The sequence below is a fragment of the Toxotes jaculatrix genome, chromosome 3 (assembly GCF_017976425.1).
Source record: "Toxotes jaculatrix isolate fToxJac2 chromosome 3, fToxJac2.pri, whole genome shotgun sequence".
NCBI lineage: Eukaryota > Metazoa > Chordata > Actinopteri > Toxotidae > Toxotes > Toxotes jaculatrix.
The window spans coordinates 30430474-30448933 of NC_054396.1; the positions used below are offsets into that span (position 1 = coordinate 30430474).

The 18460-nt window shown below is 48.3% G+C and overlaps 1 protein-coding gene across 2 annotated transcripts in view; it reads left to right on the forward strand.

The window, feature by feature from the left end:
• Positions 1-18460, forward strand: part of LOC121179727 (metabotropic glutamate receptor 7) — a 143105-nt gene that overhangs the window by 103571 nt on the left and 21074 nt on the right. For both annotated transcript variants that reach the window (XM_041034719.1, XM_041034720.1), the window contains exons 6-7: positions 1753-1953; positions 5389-5528. In XM_041034719.1, coding sequence (XP_040890653.1) covers positions 1753-1953; positions 5389-5528 — 341 coding nt within the window. The remainder of the gene's footprint in view (positions 1-1752; positions 1954-5388; positions 5529-18460) is intronic.

Here is an 18460-nt window from a genome sequence, read left to right on the forward strand (position 1 = left end):
GGGATTCTCCTCTCCATGGTTTGTGTGGATCTAAGCAGAGAACTGAACACACACTGGGACAGCTCTGCATCTGAGTCTTTGTCTTTTCACTGCTTGTTTCTTGAGCTACAGTAACAGTAAACATTGCTGTTGTTTTCATGAAGAGTCGTGTGCGATCACACTGCGATGCACGCGTCGTCTAAAAATACACTGTGGAGGAAAACGTCCTTCTCAGCAGCAGCAGGAACAAACAGCCTGTGAAAAACAGCTAATCCTGGATAACAGGAGCTTTCTCTGACCTGAGGTTCCAGCGTGGAGTCTCCCATGATTTCAGAGCTGCACTCGCTCTGAATAAGCCAATAATAATGTGCAGTGTTTGGATGAAGCAACACAGAGGATCAGCTGAGAGGGAAGAGTCAGGGTCAGGGAGCAGAGGGTCGACGCTCAGAGAGAGAAACGTCTGCGTGACTGAACACAGAAAACTTTACCGTCCAAAACTTATGTGAGGAGTCCAGAGGGGACAACTCTGAAGGAACAGGACGTCACAGAGAACGGGGGTGGTGTCAAACCCCTCCCCCTGAGACAGGTGACTGTCAGTCACTTAAAGCAACTAAAGTGACAATGAAGACGACCGGAAGAAGAGAAATGTGGAGGTGTGGGTGGGGTCTGCACGCTGTGCGAGTTTGACTCTGAAGCCTCTGACAGCATCTGCAGATCTGACATCAGAGCTCACGACTGCTCTCTGATCTGTTCACTGGTCAAGTTCCATCGTCATGAAACCAGCACTGGGTTCACGAGCCTTTTAAATTCCAGCCCATATTGATCTGGCGACACCCATGGTTACCGTGGTAACGCTGCAGTACACTGTTATTCAGCAGCTGCTTCCAGCTTCAGATCTGGATCTGATCCGGTCCAGGCCTGAGATCTGGATCACAGGGCGGGAGTGACTCTGACTCTGACTCTAACAACTCAGCTAAAGCCTGTGTTTCACTGACAGAACAGAACACTGTGACTGAAAATACCCAAACATATGATGATGAATGTGCTTCACACAGACTGAGGGTTCTTGTGTGAATCACAGCTGAGTTCACTCAGTTCCTGTTGTTTATGAGTTTTTATGAGCTGTGAGCATCAGTACCTGAGACCGAGTACAGAAGAAAACCGTGGGCCTTAAACTGCTCACGTGAACCTGAGTCAGACTTCAGGTCCTCTCGCTCTGCGCAGGATAAAATAACCTGAACCATCCCTCAGCCGTGTCTCAGAGGCAGTGAAAAATTCTGACTGGCAGCAGAATGTGTGAGACCAGCGAGGCCACAGGACACAGTCCGGATCAGCTGGGTCACCGTCTCACTGCCCCTTTAACACACAGCTTTCTCATTGCTGTAAATGCTGTGCTCATATTACATGATCCCAGTAACACACAGGCTGAGCGATGTGATGAACTCTGAGAACAAACAGATATTTAATGTTCTGCTCTGCCACATTTCAGAGGGAGATATCACATTTTTCACTGAGCAGCTTTTATGATGATGAGACAGAGACTTATGTTTCAGTATGATGAGACCTGTTGGTCCGAGTCTGTCGGAAAAAAAGAAAATCAAATCAACATTTCACACAAAAATTAGAGAAGAAGTCTAAAACCTGGAAACAGATTTGTTAAACCTTTAATGGACCTGTGGACATGAGCAGCCCTGTAAATAGCCTGGTTCCTCTGGGTCACTGTCGTCTCTCTGTGTCTCTCTCTGTCTGTCCCTGTCTCTCTCTGTCTCTCAGGTCAGGAACGCATCGGCATCGATTCCAAGTACGAGCAGGAAGGAAAGGTGCAGTTTGTGATCGATGCGGTGTACGCCATGGCCCACGCCCTCCACAACATGCAGAGGGACCTGTGTCCGGAGAACTCTGGCATCTGCCCGGAGATGGACCTGGCTGGAGGGAAGAAGCTCCTCAAGTACATCCGCAGCGTCAGCTTCAATGGTGAGTGGCTCCAGGCCTGAAAGAACACAGCATCAGGTGAAGTGAAAACTGAATGTAGGTCAGAGTGAAGCTGGGAGCAGTGAGTCTGCCCCCGAGGCGCGGCGTGCTGCGACACGCTGGTACGACAAAGGATCGACACATTTCATCCAGGGTTTCACAAAACAAGATGAACCACAGGTGAACCGTGAGTCAGTAACTGTGATGATAATAATAATGATGATCTATGAAAAACAGCCTCAGCAGATTTCTGCTGGAAAACAATAAAAACTTCTTAAACAGGAGAATTCTGGAAAAACAAAGTTGACGCTGATTTTAGTCTTAATCCATGAGGAGGTTCTGCTGAGTGGAGCAGCTGAGCACTAAAGGAGAAGGAGCAGGTGCTATAAATTGAGATGATACATGGTCCTGGTCTTAAAGGGGCAATAATTAAGACTTTTATTGCCCCATAGCACAAAATGACTGCTCTCATTGAAGCCGGGGACACAGTGTGGCAGGTGGTGAAGCTCCTGGCTCTTCAAAAATTTAGGAACATAAACTGCCTGAGGAGTTTCATCACCTACTCCTCTTTTCAAACGTCCAATAATGGAAGACGCAGAGACTTTATGAAGCCGTCGGTCTGTGAGACGCTTCATTCTGCAGCCGAGATGCAAACGAAGTGCAGTGTTATTATAACTGTCCTCTGCAGCACCATGTTATTGTCTTTACTCTGCTGCCTGGAGCTGTGTGTGCGTGTGTGTGTGTGTGTGTGTGTGGCGAGGACACAGATTATTGTCTCTCACCATTAAATCAGTTCTAATCAATAATTTTCTGATAGCGATGTGTGAAATGACCGTGTGTGTAAATCTGTGCTTGTGCTGAGTCATCAGCTGCAGCTGCTACCTGTGGACAGGTGATGACGTACCAGTTCTGTGTTCACTATGCGGTGGATAAAAACTCATTTAGTTCAGGTTTGAAGACATAAGTCAGAGGCGTCCAACGTGTCCCACACAGGGCCGCAGGACTGGACTCATTTAATCAGCTGATCTCAGTCTTCAGACAGCTGATTGGTCAAACCGTGTGCTCTTCATTGGTTGGCCCTTTGTGGGACAGTTTTTGACGCCGCTGACGTAAGTGAAGCTTCAGTCACACGTCACTTCAAGAGCAGGTTTACAAAGTGCTTCAGTTACAAAGCAGATAAAAAGAAACTGAGCAAATAACTGAATCAAAGAGACGTAGAGACAGTGTCAGAGCGAAGAAACGTCGGTGAAACGTCTCAGAGAATAAAAAGGATTTGACACGAGATCTGAGGATCCTGGAACTGCTGATCTGACGCCCACAGAGAGACAGGCTGCTCATTGATCCAGGAGCCAGGACAGAACCACCACCCGAGCCCCAAGGACCCGAGGGTTCAGCAAATCACAGAGCAACAGGGTGTGGAGCTTCAGAAGTAAGAGACGGAGACGATGATCTGTCCAAACCGAGGACGGGCTGCAGCGTTACAGCAGACAGAAGCTGAGTCTGGTTCCTTTTTACTGACGGAGTAATGACGGCGTTCAGTGGGACATGTCCCACAGAGTTAGTCAGTTAGTGTTTTCTCTCTGACACACACAGAAGAATTTCCACTGAAACAAACATGAACCAAATATCGACTGAGAAACAGAATCCATTTTATATGGAGGTGGGTCTGTGCTGCCTCTGCTAGCTAGTAACCCAGGTATTGATGTGAGGCAGTTGTGTGGTGATGGGAGGAATGACTGCTGAGCGTCCTCAGCTTTAACGTCTCTGCTGCTCTCTGCTCTCACACCCGGCACACAAACCTTCGTCCTCGTCTTCCTCGGCGGCGGCGGCACGAGCTGTAACGGTGTCATGTGAAAAAACTGAAATGGAGCAGGGATGTGACACGGACCAGTTTGCTTTTTCAGTTTCGTACCTGGGATCCCAGACAATTGCTCCACTTCCTGGAAGTTAATTGCTTTCAGTCCCGAGTCCTGGATCAGATTTGAGGATTTGAACATTAGCCGTGCTTTGTCTCAGAGGACGGGATGAAGCTTCGCTGCTTCAGCTTTGAGGGAAACTCTGTGCACTTTCTTTAGCTCTCTGTGAAACAGGCTGCAGCCGACAGCTTCGACATCGACTGTGTGACAGCACAGACAGTTGTACGTCCTTCACTCAGCAGAAGACGTGTGGATGCAGCAGGTCTGTGGAGCTCTCCGTGCAGGGGACAGGTGCTGTGGAGTGTAAGGAACAGACCGCACTGTCTTTGTCTGCTCTGATGTACGATGATGGACGCCTGGCTCCTCCCTGCAGCTGGGACCTGGCTTCCTGTCTTCGTGTCGCCGTGGCTCTGCAGCTCGTTTCCATCCAGCTGGTTTTAGGCTCATTCTAAGTTTGCACAGAAAAAGAAATCAGTTTGTGGACAATGCTGGAACATTGTCCACACCACAGTGAAATTAGAAGAAAGATTAAACAAAGTGAAACAGACAGAGAAGTGAACTCAGCAGCAGCTCGCCTGCATTAAGGCAGAGCCTCGCTCAGCTCATGACACGGAAAATCCCACCAAACACGCAAACATGGAGCCACAGACGTGCTCCGCACACACACACACACACACACACACGCGCGTTCATGGCTGCTTCTGAGCGTGCACCATCGCACAGTGAGACGACAAACGTGAAGTGGAAATAATTCAGCGGTCTGTTTCTGCTGAGGAGGAGGACGCTGTCCTCTGTGCCCTCTGTGCCCTCTCCTCTGTCCATCAGCCTCCTTCTGTCCCTCTGTCTCTGTCTCCCTCCCTCTCAATCTAAATTTAAGCATCACAGGGTACAAAAGAACAGAGGAATAATGAAAGAGGGAGAGAGCTGGGGGTGCACAGAGGACAGGGAGGTCAGAGAGACAACCCGTCCTGAGAGGCGATTCTGTTTCACTGTCTCAGAAAAAGAGTCAGGCTGCGTGCTGTCCACCAGGCTGAAGGCTGAGGGGAGACGGACAGGAGACGGTTTTCATTGACAGGTCTCTGTCCTCACGTCGTGGATCAGCGTGAAAGTCTCCTGCTTCAAACATTAGAACAAAAGACCAACAGCTGTCAGAAAATGTCTGACAGAGCTACAAGACGCCTGCAGACAGAAAACCTGAAGGAGAGAAGTCAACTACGATTCCCAGGGTGCATTTCAGCAGCAGCCTGTGACAGATACTTTGTTAGTGACCAGCAGGAGCCAAAGATCACAGTGTTCTGGATCAGTGTAGAATAAATTCATTAACTTGTTTTGCTGCATCTCTGATCCACACAAATGGCTCCTCCTCCTTCTTCTTCTTCTTCTTCTCCTCCTCCTCCTCCTTCTTCTTCTTCTTCTTCTTCTTCTTCTCAGACTTTAACTGCAGCTCTTTGAATCACTCAGCAGCAGAGGAGGTTTGATTTCAGCAGAGTTTGGTTTTGACCGATCTACTGTTCCTCCACAGGAAGTGCTGGTACGTCAGTGACTTTCAATCGTAATGGCGACGCCCCCGGACGCTACGATCTGTTCCAGTACCAGTGGAACAACACGACGGGGCCAGGATACCGGGTGATCGGACAGTGGACCGAGACCCTGCAGCTCAATGTGAGTGAAAAGTCCAGCAGCACTGTCTGCGTTTAAAACATGAGGACCAGGTGAATCTGGGTGAAAGCTCCTGTTTCTTACTGACTGTCTGTCTGTGTCTGTGTGTGGTGAGGATGAGGAGGAGAGACACAGGAACCTGATCCTGGAACTGTATGCTAACGTGCTAAGCTAAAATGTTTAGCATTTAGCTCAGAGTGCAGCTGCAGACTCAGGCGTTGACTGAAATGCAAAGGAAGCAGAGAAAGTGACAGAAGTTCATTCTTATGAAGTTAAAAATGAGCGAACATGATAAAACGTCTCATTAAGGACGAAGCACGAGTGTCTCAGACTGTGGAGAGACGACAGGTCTCTGCCGTCACGAAGGTGAGTCAGGAATCATATGTCCCATATTCTGGCCCTGTGTGTTTCATCACTGTGCTCTCAGGCTGCTGTCCTCAGATACTTTCAGTCCCTGTTTGCTGAGGAGCAAAGTGATGTTGAATTATTAAGCAGAGTTATAAGAGACGCTGCTTCTGTGAAGTCGAGTCGAGTCATAACGTTTCCAAATCTCTCGCGCATCGTCCCTGACTCCAGCTGAGCTGGTTTGGATCTGAGTGAGTGTCTGATCCGAGCATCAGTTTACACTGTGTTCACCCAGAGGTGATCGCTGGCATGTGATCGCTGCATCAAACATGTAACTCCTAACTCCTAACCCTTAAATCCTAACCCCTAAATCCTAACTCCTAACTCCTAACTCCTAACACCTAAATCCTAACTCCTAACCAAACAGCTTTACGTGACATCCAAAAAGCTTAAACAGAGGAATGACATGAGAAATGTCCCAGAATGTGCCGTGTTATGTAGACGTGGTCCCATATACACATAAATTCAGAGCCGTGAGACTGTTCACAGCTGGGTTCAGTGTTCAGGTCAGCCTCTGCAGCAGAGTCAGTGATTTCTAACTACACACACACACACACACACACACATATACATATACAGCTCTAATGTGACTGCAGCTGTGTAAATGGTGATTTCAGTTGTGTATTTCCTCTCCTCACACTCACACACAGTTGTTATGGATCTCATTTACTGATGCTGTAAACTGGTACATGGTTAATATGCTGTGGGTCCTTGTGTCCCTCAGAAAGTCCCTCCTTCTCCTGCTCCGTCCTCAGCAGGTAGGAAGCAGCAGGTAGGAAGCAGCCGTGTTTCCTAACGCTGTAGCTGTGGCCTGATCTGCAGCATTCCTCTGCTTCTGCATTCAAGGCCATGTCTCTGCTTCTTCACAACACTAAATTATTCACCTCAGTAGCCCCTGGTAAGCCAGATGTGGCGGAGCTGTTGCTATTAGGCCTCCCATTATTGCTTCTTTCCCTCTATCCTCATAATTCCTTTGTGTGTCTTTTGTGGTGTGTGTCGTTACTAAGGGGGCTATTACTGAAACTATATGTTCAAGCGTGACAGTCAGACCTAATATGATTTAACAAAGGTGTGTGCACATTGATTTACTGAGGCCACAGCAATCAGTGTATTTAGGAGAGGGGAGAAACTTTGCTTCTTACACATGAAGAAAATATCGTCGGCAGCATTTTATTTCTGTCTCTGCTGCTCCTCTGTGGTTCCCTCAGCTCAGAGCCCGGCTCAGGGCCCGGCTCAGGGCCCGGCTCAGGGCCCGGCCCAGGGCCCGGCCCAGGGCCCGGCCCAGAGCCCGGCTCAGGAACCGGCTCAGAGCTCAGCTCAGAGCCCGGCTCAGGGCCCGGCCCAGGGCCCGGCCCAGGGCCCGGCCCAGGGCCCGGCTCAGGAACCGGCTCAGAGCTCAGCTCAGGGCCCGGCTCAGGAACCGGCTCAGAGCTCGGCTCAGGGCCCGGCTCAGGGCCCGGCTCAGGAACCGGCTCAGAGCTCGGCTCAGGAACCGGCTCAGGAACCGGCTCAGGGCCCGGCTCAGGGCCCGGCTCAGGAACCGGCTCAGAGCTCGGCTCAGGAACCGGCTCAGGAACCGGCTCAGAGCTCGGCTCAGGAACCGGCTCAGGAACCGGCTCAGAGCTCGGCTCAGGGCCCGGCTCAGGAACCGGCTCAGGGCTCGGCTCAGGGCTCGGCTCAGGGCCCGGCTCAGGAACCGGCTCAGAGCTCGGCTCAGGAACCGGCTCAGGAACCGGCTCAGAGCTCGGCTCAGGAACCGGCTCAGGGCCCGGCTCAGGGCTCGGCTCAGGAACCGGCTCAGGGCCCGGCTCAGGAACCGGCTCAGGGCCCGGCTGTGGCTCAGTGGCTCAGTCAGGAACTGCCTCGGTCTGATGGGTCTCTGTCAGAGTTCACGTGGCCACAGTCTGAACCAGGACAACTTTCACTCTGCTGCTGGAATCCACACAGGACCAAACCCCACAGCAAGTCACATTCAGTGGGACACACACACACACACACACACACCATGTTTGTTCTGTCCCACATAGAAAGTGTGATTCATAAAATGCAGCTGCTATCACATAATGACAGAGTTGCATGTTCAGCAGCTTCCAGACTTTTCACAAACGGATTATTCCACCTCTCTCTGGCTCCTTCGCTGCAGTAACGTCTGCACATTCACACACTGGAGACAATCAGGACAGGACAGGACAGGACAGGTGCTGCTGCAGACATGAAAAGGTTTCTGAATGGAAACTGTAAACCTGAGAAGTTTCAGTCAGACTTTAGGACTGTGGGTCAGATTTGCTGCAGAGTCTGCAGCTTCTCAGGTGCAGCTGTGAGCAGTTTATTTATGAGTCTCAGCAGGTTGGAATCACAGTCCACCTGTGGTTAGTGAAGGTGTTAGCGAGGCGCGTCTCGCTCCTCATCACAGATATGTACGTTTAGGAGGAGATCACACAGACAGCAGGTGGCTGATCACTGAGGTTAGGCTGTACTGAAGAAAAGAATGTGAAGTAAATGTGGGTCAATGATCATTAATACAACATACAGAGAGAGGACAGAGTGTCAAACACCAACTAACTGAAAGCTGTGACTGCAGTTTCTCTAACAGTGAGTGTTTAGATTCATCTCCACCTCCTCTGCACCTCCTCTCCACCTCCTCTCCTCCTCTCCACCTCCTCTCCACCTCCTCTGATCAGATATAAAGGTTAGAATAATACAGTGTGAGTAAAGTCAAAGTAAATATTTTGGAATCGCTGCATTAACACTGATGTTCTGAGGAGGAGGATCTCAGAGAACTGAAGCTGCTGAGCTGAGTTTCCCCTCCTCGTCAGGATCAGCCTCAGGTTCAGTCCAGGATCTGATGGTCTGATGAGCTGCTGTGGGTCGATCCCAGAAAGGTGAGGTGCTGCATGACCTCTGACCCTGTCAGGTCTCTAACTCCCACAGTTCCACCTGAACGAGTAAACTTCCTGTGAGGATCTGAGGCGAAGGTGTGATCTGTGAGACTGAGCCACAGAAATAAAAACACATAAACAGTCATGGATCAGTGGGACTCTCTGTCCTGCTCAGTCCCTGTGCTGAAATTATGTGGACAGACGGTCCTCCAGTGGACAGAAGAAGACGTCACAGGTGGAAGCAGATCTGTCTGTCAGCTGGAGATTACACACTCTCCACTGTGCTCCTGTGGTTGGACATGGACAAAGGGAGCTGCCCCGCGTCTTCCATCTGATCCCGCTGCTGCTGGACAGAGTTGTAGTGGAGAAGCTGGTCGTCACCATGGTTACTGATGACTGTTCCTGGCACCGCCCCGCCCAGTGCCCCGTGTGACGAGTCTTTCAGGTGAGGTGTGTGGAGAGACCAGCTGACGCCGTGTCAGTACGTCTGTATGACGCCTCGTCCATTTGTCAGGCTCAGCCCACAGCATGTGTGTGGATCCTTCTCCAGGTCAGGAACAAAGCACCCGTGCATGATGTGAGACGAGCTGCTGTTGTCCTGTCCCCGTGATGCTGGACCAGTCTGGACCCAGAACCCAGACATGTACTGAAGGACATCCAGTGTTAGATTCTGGGATTGTGGTGTCACACATAAACACACAACACACACACAACGCGCACACAGAACCAGTGTGAGTCCGAGCTGGCCCACAGCCTCACCTCACAGTGGAGCTCCTCTGGATGGACTCAGTCTCAGCCCTGATGTGGGATTATCACACACTCTGGCTCAGGGCTGCACACGTTTCACCGGCCCATCAGTTATAATGCTCTTCTGTCAGTTCACAACACTGTCTTCACTCAGGAGAAGAACTTATTCTTTATCATTAATTCAAGGACACCACAGGACACAGACAATATTTTCCCCTCCTTCACTTCCTCCCTTCTCTCCTCCTCTGTCGTGACATCTGCTGCTAATCCTCTCCAGGCTGGAGACCCTGTTTCATCCCATTCCCAGCCTCCACTGAAATTAATTCAATTTATCACTCGTGATTTCTTTTTCCCTAGTAAAGGCCTTGTATATTAGCCTGGCAGTCGGTCTCTTCAGAGGGCCAAATTGATTCTGCATGCTACGTGATACTTGGAGCCTTCGGGGTATAAACACATGTCGTGTGAACCAGAGAGGACCGTGAGCTGGGAGGAAGTCTTCCACATGGCTGCCGCTGCCTGTGTGAGTCTGTGGATGAGTCACAGATGACTCTGCTGTGTCGGCCTCGTTCACTGTGCTCCCAAATGTCACGTGTGGTTCAGGTGTGTGCAGTTTACTGGATGGAACGTAAAGTGGCTGTAATGTGTGTTTTTATGACAGCAGTGTGTAAAAGGACCCTTCAGAGGTGTGACAGGTGTCTGTGGCAGTGATGAACCTGCAGATCCCCAGTGAGGAAGTGGAAGAGTTAGAGAAAAAAGACAAAATGGGACAGAAATACGATGAACTCTCTCTCCCAGCAAGTGCAGGCCTGGAAACTGGAAACTGGAATGAAACAGTCACATCAGTGTGTGCTAACTCGTTTTTATTTCAGCCAGAGGATTTAGACGGACTATCAAATGCACTTTAACAGAAATGGATCAAGGACGAGTCCTGAAACACAGACGATGACCAGCAGCAAGAAACAGACACAGTCAGTGGGTTTAACCCCTCGGCCTCTGTGAGCATCAGCCTCCAAATTCAAACAGAAAGATTTAAACTGTAGTAACACGAGTTTGATGAAACTATGAGGAGACAGTTCGGCATGTACGAGTTCATATTAGCTTTTATCATTCGGATTAACATTATGTAGTAGTATAATAATAATAATTATGTGTTGGAACAACAGTTCCCATAATGCTTTGAGAGATGTGAATGTGAAGTGTTGCTCTGGGCTTCAGTCCTATAGTTTTATCTCTGTCCAGTTCACAGCAGCTGAACCAGCTGTGATCAGCTCCTGTCTGCAGTGAACCATGGAGGAACAGACTGCTCTCACTGCATCACTGTGACACTGAGGGAAACTTAAAAACAGCAGGATTCTGAATGAAGTTCTGCAGCTTCTTTTCCTCTGATTTCTGAGTGAATTTCTGGAGGTTTATTTTGGAGGGGCGTCACACTGATTGTGTTTATGGAGGTGGATCATTAGAGGGAGTTTTCAGTTTGTCTGAGTGGACGTGTTGATTGAGACGGTGGTGAGAGGTCAGCCCGGACAGCACCGGATTTTTAAAGCTGGTTCTAATGTTTGGTATCAGACGGGGATTTACTGGCCAATCACGTTCTGATAAGGGTTTTTTTAAACAGTCAAACCGGTGGAAGAGATTTCACAGCGTAAAAATAAAGTGGTCTCTGCGCTGGACTAACACCACTAACGTGACATCATTGCTTTATGAACCTACACGTTTCTATCACGAGAGTCGGCGTAAGGCGAGGGAACAAATTGAAAGGAGAAGATCTTAGCGTTCTGAGAGCCTGTGTTCACCCGTGTCTCCGTCATGTCGCTGTGCGGGGCCACGGATGGAAACTCGAGCTCCGCACTCTTCAAAAATACATGAAACAGGCTCAGTGATCTGACAGGATGATTACAGCATCTGTCAAAGAGGAGCGGTGGAGCCCAGCAGGGTGAGACAAGATAATAGACACACTCACACTCATGTACATATGTATACATATACAAATACACACAGCACTGAGTGAGAAAACACACAAGCACACACACATTTACAAAGATGACGACATCCAGGCACCACAGAGCGATGCAGGATATTTAGACATTAATGCTGCACATTCATCTCTGAGCAAACACAATTACACCAGATCTCAGTTCTTAAAAATGGGCTTTTTTTTTATCTCGCTGATGCTGCTGCAGAAAACTACCTCTTTACTCTGTCGGCAGGTTCTGTGTCTGAGATCAAAAATATCAAAAACAATTTTCAAAGGGGAAAAAGAGTCTCCAGCGGAATGTACTTGACAGTTAAAGGTGAATCTGACCCAGCAGCAGCGAGGGAGAAGATAGCGTCTCTTTCTCCCGCAGTGTTATCTGTAATGGCCCAGAAATCTCTCAGCTGCACTCACAGATCTGCTGCTGCTTGTCTTTCATGTCTGAGAGCCAGAGAGAGATGGAGAGGAGAGATTCTGATGGGTGCTAGGACTCATTAGGAGTAATGAAATTTGACCTTGATCTCTCAGAGCAGTCCCTCACAGCCCCTGTAGCTGTGCTGTGAGCGGACAGTGACAGATCCAGGAGCAGCCAGGAGGGTTAATGAATCCAGTCTGAGAGCAGCATGAGGCTGCTTCACATCCTTAGACTGATTAACTGAGAAAACCTACCACTGAAATAAACACGTCGCTTGCTCTGCGCTCATTACAGGTATGAACGTGAAGTCGCTTTCTCAGACTAAAACTGAGCTTCTTGACCATGTAGCTGCACAGAAAGGACCAGGGGCTGAGTGACGGTGGAAGAAACCATGAGCTGAGCGGCTCATGGCCCCGTGTTTGTGCTGACGCCATCAGGTGACGTCACAATCATGAAATCATGATTTCATCAGCAGCAGCAGCTGCAGAAAGACTGGTGGTGGACGTTAGGTTCAGCCTTTCACCCGTGCGCAGTGTCTGACAGCGAATGGCGAATTCAGCTGCAGGAGCGTTAGGCTCTGGTTTCTGAGGCTGGTGGGTACGCCTCATCACCACTTCCTGTCGGAAGCTCCAGCAGCCAATCGGACAATGTGTCATACTTCCTGGTTCTGAAGAAGTGTAATTGAACAGCAGCTGTCCATTGTCCACACTGCACCTGGTCACACAGCTGTGTCTCTGACCTGTGGAGGTTCAGACCAGCTCAGCTGCAGGGGACGCTGCTCGGCTCTGAGGCCGTTTCCCTCCTCGTACCACGGACTCCACTGTGTGAGGATGAATCTGGTGAATCTGTATCGCTCCTGTTCTGGCTGGTTTTTCTCAGCTGGTTAACAAAGCAGCAGAGTCTGTAAATGCAGATTCCCTCTCTTCCCTCATACACACTGTATGAACAGCAAGGGAGCCATTTGTTCCAAAGATAAATTGAGCAGGAATTGTTTACTCTTGCCGGTGTCTGTTTTCAGTGATGTATACCGTCTCACGTCTCAGCTATATAATACTCTGCCGCTCTTACTGGAGTTTGTCTTGCTCTGTTGTGTCTTGGGGACGCAGCTGAAAGGAATATAATTATTCAAATTTCCTTGTTTTTCTCTCAGCTGTAACTTTTCTTTGAAGAAGGGTTAGAAGTGTGTTTTATTCGGATTTATTCAGCAACCGAATGAGAGAACAAAGGCAGTCAGTTCCTCACCTGTGGTGGGAAAACACTGCGCTCCCTCCCAGCTAATGTACACACTGTTTTCATTATTTCCTTTTAAATAATCTCGAGTTGCAGCAGGTCATGAAAGACTGAAACATTTAAGACTGAAAATGATGTAGAAATCAAAACAGCCGCTGTGAAGTAAACCTCAGGTGTTGCCCCTGGGATTATGATGAAGGCTTAACTGAACGGAGGAAACTTTGCTCTCAGCTCTAAATCAGTTTTAATCCGCGCCTCTGTTCAGAAAGACTCTGTTATCTCTTGTTTTAAGCACAACAGGAAGTTATAAAGTTTTAAACTTTGTACATCCAACCTGCAAAGCTACTGCACGAGCAGTCAGCCATGTTAGAATCAGCTGCCCCCCCGTCACAATGTTCAGCTGCCCCACACTCAGTGATAAAAAGTCAGCGGACCAGCAGAGTTATTCCAGTTCATCCTGAGGGGAACATGAACGTCTGAACCACATTTCATCACAGTCCATCCAACAAAGAAGTGAAAACTCTGACCTGACCAATGTTTTTAAGGTTCACCCTCTGGGGAACACGAATGATATGTCAGCCTGGACCAAAGTGGTGGACTGACCGACAGTTCACTGCTGTTTAGCTCTAAGATTTTAGTTGCACACAGTTTTTGAAACCATTGTTTTCAGACTCATGGTCTGGACTCACTGTATGAAGAGTCTGTGGTCAGCGTGTCCACCACTTTGGTCCAGACTGAGATGTCTCATCAGCTGTTGGACTGACATGAAATTCTTCCCCAGAGGATGAATCTCACTAACTGTGGTGATCCTTGTTAGCATTTAGCTCAATGCAGCTCCAGCCTCACAGCTTTGTTAGCATGGCTGTTTATGAACAGAGGACACTGTGAATCCTTCACCTTTGACCGATGAGGGTGGAGTGTCTTTGGAGACCATCAAAGAGCGCCCTCTGCTGGACCATGAGGCAAACTACTGAGCTCATATACTGTGGGTTTTGACTTCAAATATTCAGTTTTTTCCCACCTTCCAACAAAAGGTCAAATTCTGAAGACAAAGCAGTGTCTCTAACCCCGACCATGTCTTCTACAGACCCTTACACAGACGTGGCTCATTAACACACACACACACACACACACACACACACACACACACACACAAAGCAAGAATAACAGTAAGATAAAGTGCGCCACAGTTAGAGAGCGGAGATGTCCTTTTAAGAATTGCAGCGAGTCATAATCAATGTTTTTTAAGGATTTTTCTCTTGTACCGTTCCTGTCTTCTTTTCTTCCATCATTAATTCAGACAGGACGGATGTCTTCTTGGTCACCAAACACTTCCACACTGTTCCCCCCACACACTCTTTAATGAGCACGCTGAATGCTTCCACAGTTCATCAAAATGTGGCGTCTGCTTGGAAGGAAATTGGTTTCGCACCATGTATTTCTCTTATGAATGTCGTACTGTGTTAAAACATATTGTTGAAGTACGAGATGATGCAGTCGCCGCGGTGATCCTGTTCGGGCAGTGCCAGTCGTCTGATTAGTCTGTTTTTCCTTTTGCTTCTCATTTGGTTCCTGTCACTCGGGCCCGCTGCTAATCTGCTAACTGCGTACATTCAGCTGCACATGGACTCGCAGGAATCCAGGGGACTTATTTCCTTTTCCAATCAATTAATCAATTTAATCATGATCCACAGTCGCCAAGTTAATGACTATGGCCCATTAACGGGAAGGCAACGAGATGGTGTGTGTGCGTGTGTGTTTGTGCCTGCATGGCAGTGAGATCTCAGTTGACTCAGCTGAGAGATGCTTGAGTTTTGACGACTTTTATAATTAACAGAGGCAGTTAGTCACAAGCGACAGGAGCCATTACACACAGTGGATGACTGAGCTGCACTGTATCAGGCTGTTCTGAGGGCCGGGCAGCAGCTCCATGAGCCTGCGAGCATGCTAACATGCTAACAGTCACAATGCTAACATGATAAGATTTAGCAGGTATAAATGGCATTCACCATCTTTGCTTACCACGTTAGCATGCTAACATCTGTTAATCAGCTGCGGCTGATGGGAAATGTCATTAGTTCTGCAGGTGTCTGGATTATAATTCTGACCTGATGATGGCGCTAGATGAAAAGTCAGATGGTTGAACACTCAGACCAGGAACTGCTGTGTCTGTACAGTGTTGTTTTCAACATCGTCGTCACATTTACATCAGCGTTTCTCACCAAAACAAACCGTTTGTGTTCTTCAGCTCTAAACGTGTCGAGTTCTTTTCCTTCCAGATAAAATATCAAACATTTTAAACTCAGCATTAGTTTCCTTCCACGTTCACTGCGTTGCAGTCTTCTTCTTCTTCACTCCCTTTGCTGGTGCATTACAGCATATATTGGTGTGTTACTGCCACCTGTAGGTCAGTGAAATAGTGTGACTTCATGCACATGCATTAGATAAACAAAGCAGGGACCATAGATAAATAGCTCCATATCACTACTAAAGGTCAAAACCTGTAGCTACAGCTGCAATAATTAGTCAAGAAATAATTTATTGGAAATGTAAGAAGATTAATTGGCAACAGTTTTGATCATTTATAAACCGAAACCCAAAGATCTCTGGAGGAGACGTGTGAGGACACAGGGTTGGGCTTCAGGAGATGAATACAGGACAGAAGGAGAGAGAGATGTCTATGGCTAAATGAAGAGGAGAAACCAAAGCTGCAGTTACAGTGTGTAGCCAGTGAGTCAGAGCGAGTAGAAGCCATGTTTTTAAAAACCGTTTATCGCAGCTGTAACATAATGAACCAGCAGCATCCGGATAGAAACAGAGAGGAAGAGGGCAGAAGGAGAGGCGGTGGAGGTGTGGGGCAATGAAGACTCAAGGCCAAAAAAAACTGAGATGGATCCTGCATTGTAACCATGGCAACAGCGTGTAGCTCTGAGTTTCCTCAGAGTATCTTACAGTGAGCTCCAGGGCCAGGGGCCCCCTAAAGGCTGGATAAGGCGTCGGGCAGCCGCAGTTAAACTGCTGCGAGGAGGACGGAGGAGGTGGAGGCAGCTAATGAGCTCATGGATTAACTGCTCCCAGCTAACAGTCAGTGAACGGAAAACACCCGCCCACATGCACCACACATAACCCCCGTCTGATTAAATTTAATCCCAGGGACCCATATGGGAAGATTTCTGTTACTGTTGATTAATTACTGAATTTTATAGGCAAACAAATGTGGGATCCCTGGATAATACTTTCAGAGAAAAGGGGAGCATGAACACATGAAAAGAGGCTGAGGCAGAAATATGCGTGACAGGACATTGTTGAACACAAATGCATTGAAAGAGACGCTGAAAGAGAAGGCGAGCCTCCTCCGGTATCTGCAGAGCCAGGACAGATTTCCCTTTCTGTGTCCTCACAGGTGGTGTGTTTGTTTTGGACGCTTTACAGCGTATTTATTCAGACCCAAGCTAATGTCAGGCCGTTTAGCGTTCACCTGACCTGCAGCCTACAATGACATCAAAGTGGGCAGACGGTTTATCGACAGTGGAGTCTGACAGCAGAGCAGAGGCAGGCAGAGGAGCAAAGGTCTGCCAGGGACTGATAAGAAAAGCTGAGGATCGGAGGTAGAGAGAGGCAGACAGAAATAGAGAGAGAGATGAGGAGGAGGTTGAGCACATATAGAAATCTCGCCCCCTCTTCTCTCTTTTCTTCTCATCCTCTGCAGAACACTGCTGAAAGAAAGAACAAATCTGCTGCTGTTGTCTCACTGCTTCTTGTTTTGTATTTTTCGGGTTTGTACTTCCTTGCTCTCTTAATCTGTTACTCCCCTGCACTCTCTCCTTTTCAGTCCTTTTTGTTTTCATATCTGAAGCGTAATGGTGTCGAACACCCAGCGGTAATGTAGAGACGTCGTCCTCAGAAAGACGGACTGTTCATGTTCTAGAGACAAGTCCTCCTGCCACTGCAGAGCAAAGGAGGAAACATGCATGTTGTTTTTTTTATCGTGACCACCAGTGTTCACTAACCTCAACCACCTGGTTATTCTTGTAACCATGACGACGAAGGTCCCCTAACCACAGCCACCTTATTTTAAACCAAACGAAGGTGTTGTTGTTCCTGAACCTCACCAACCTTTAACCATCGAGCTGTCACATCATAAAACAGATTTATTTTCCAACAGAAGACACGGACGGGTGAAGGCGTCCTGTCGACAGGTCACTGATGGACTCACCTGTTAGACGGTGAACACTGGTTTTGTTGTTGGTCACCTTCTGACTCCTCTCCCCCGCGGTGCTCTGTGTAATACGTCCGCTCAGTCTCAGACAGTGGTCCTGGTCCTGGACTGTGAAAACCACGTTTTTAGGCTGTGATGATGGCGACCCACCTGATCAGAGCTGACTCCTGACAGCAAACCATTCAAATCAAACATCTTTCACCTTTCAGACAACGTCCATGTTGCTGCAGACACGTCTCTTTTCATTTCATCTCTTTGATCAGGACGGTCGGAGTGTCGGCAGAGTTCACGACGAAGAAAGGAACATGTGAACATGTGGACCTTTGTGTGGTCACGTAGTCAGAGATTTAAGACCACAGAGACCTCTTGTCTGGATCTGTCTACCTGCTGTGACACCTCTTCAAAGACCTGAGTGAATTATTGAGCGTGCGGCGGTGGCTGGCAGCCCTCCTGACCGCTGCCAAGGCGAGAAGACAGATGGTGTTTCCATTTAAATGGCTGACCTGACGTCTCTTCTGGCATTTTGAATGTGCAGTCTGAAATCCTTTTGGATTTGTGAGGCCGTGAGTCATTCTATAACCAGGCACCGCTCTGCCACTCATCAATTCTGTATAGTAAAGCTTGTTTCTTACATGACAAGTCAGATTTTAATACATTTCATATGCTAAATGGAGTAGCATATTCACCTGCCTATGAGCTATTACTGAGGAGGAGCAGCCGGGATTTGTGTCAGGCGGTCGTGTAATTTTGATGGTCCGTGTGTCGCTCTGTTGTGCTCGGCGTACAATAAAAATCTTAGCGTGAAGTGGACAAAATGTGGGAGTGATGGATGGATTTGTGGAGCACAGGCTGATGAATATGATCAGAAAACCATAATAGAGAAGAAATGAAGTATGAGAGAGAGTGTGACATATGCAGGGATGTGTGGGAGGGAAGGAATGCTTTCCTCAGAGCTGGCCTGCTGCCTTTGGGAGGGAGGAAGATTACAGTGCTGTTTGGAGTTTGCCTTTTTGTTGTGGTTGTGAATTCTCACCGTGGCCAGATACAAGCCTTCGGCTGGCTCAGGCT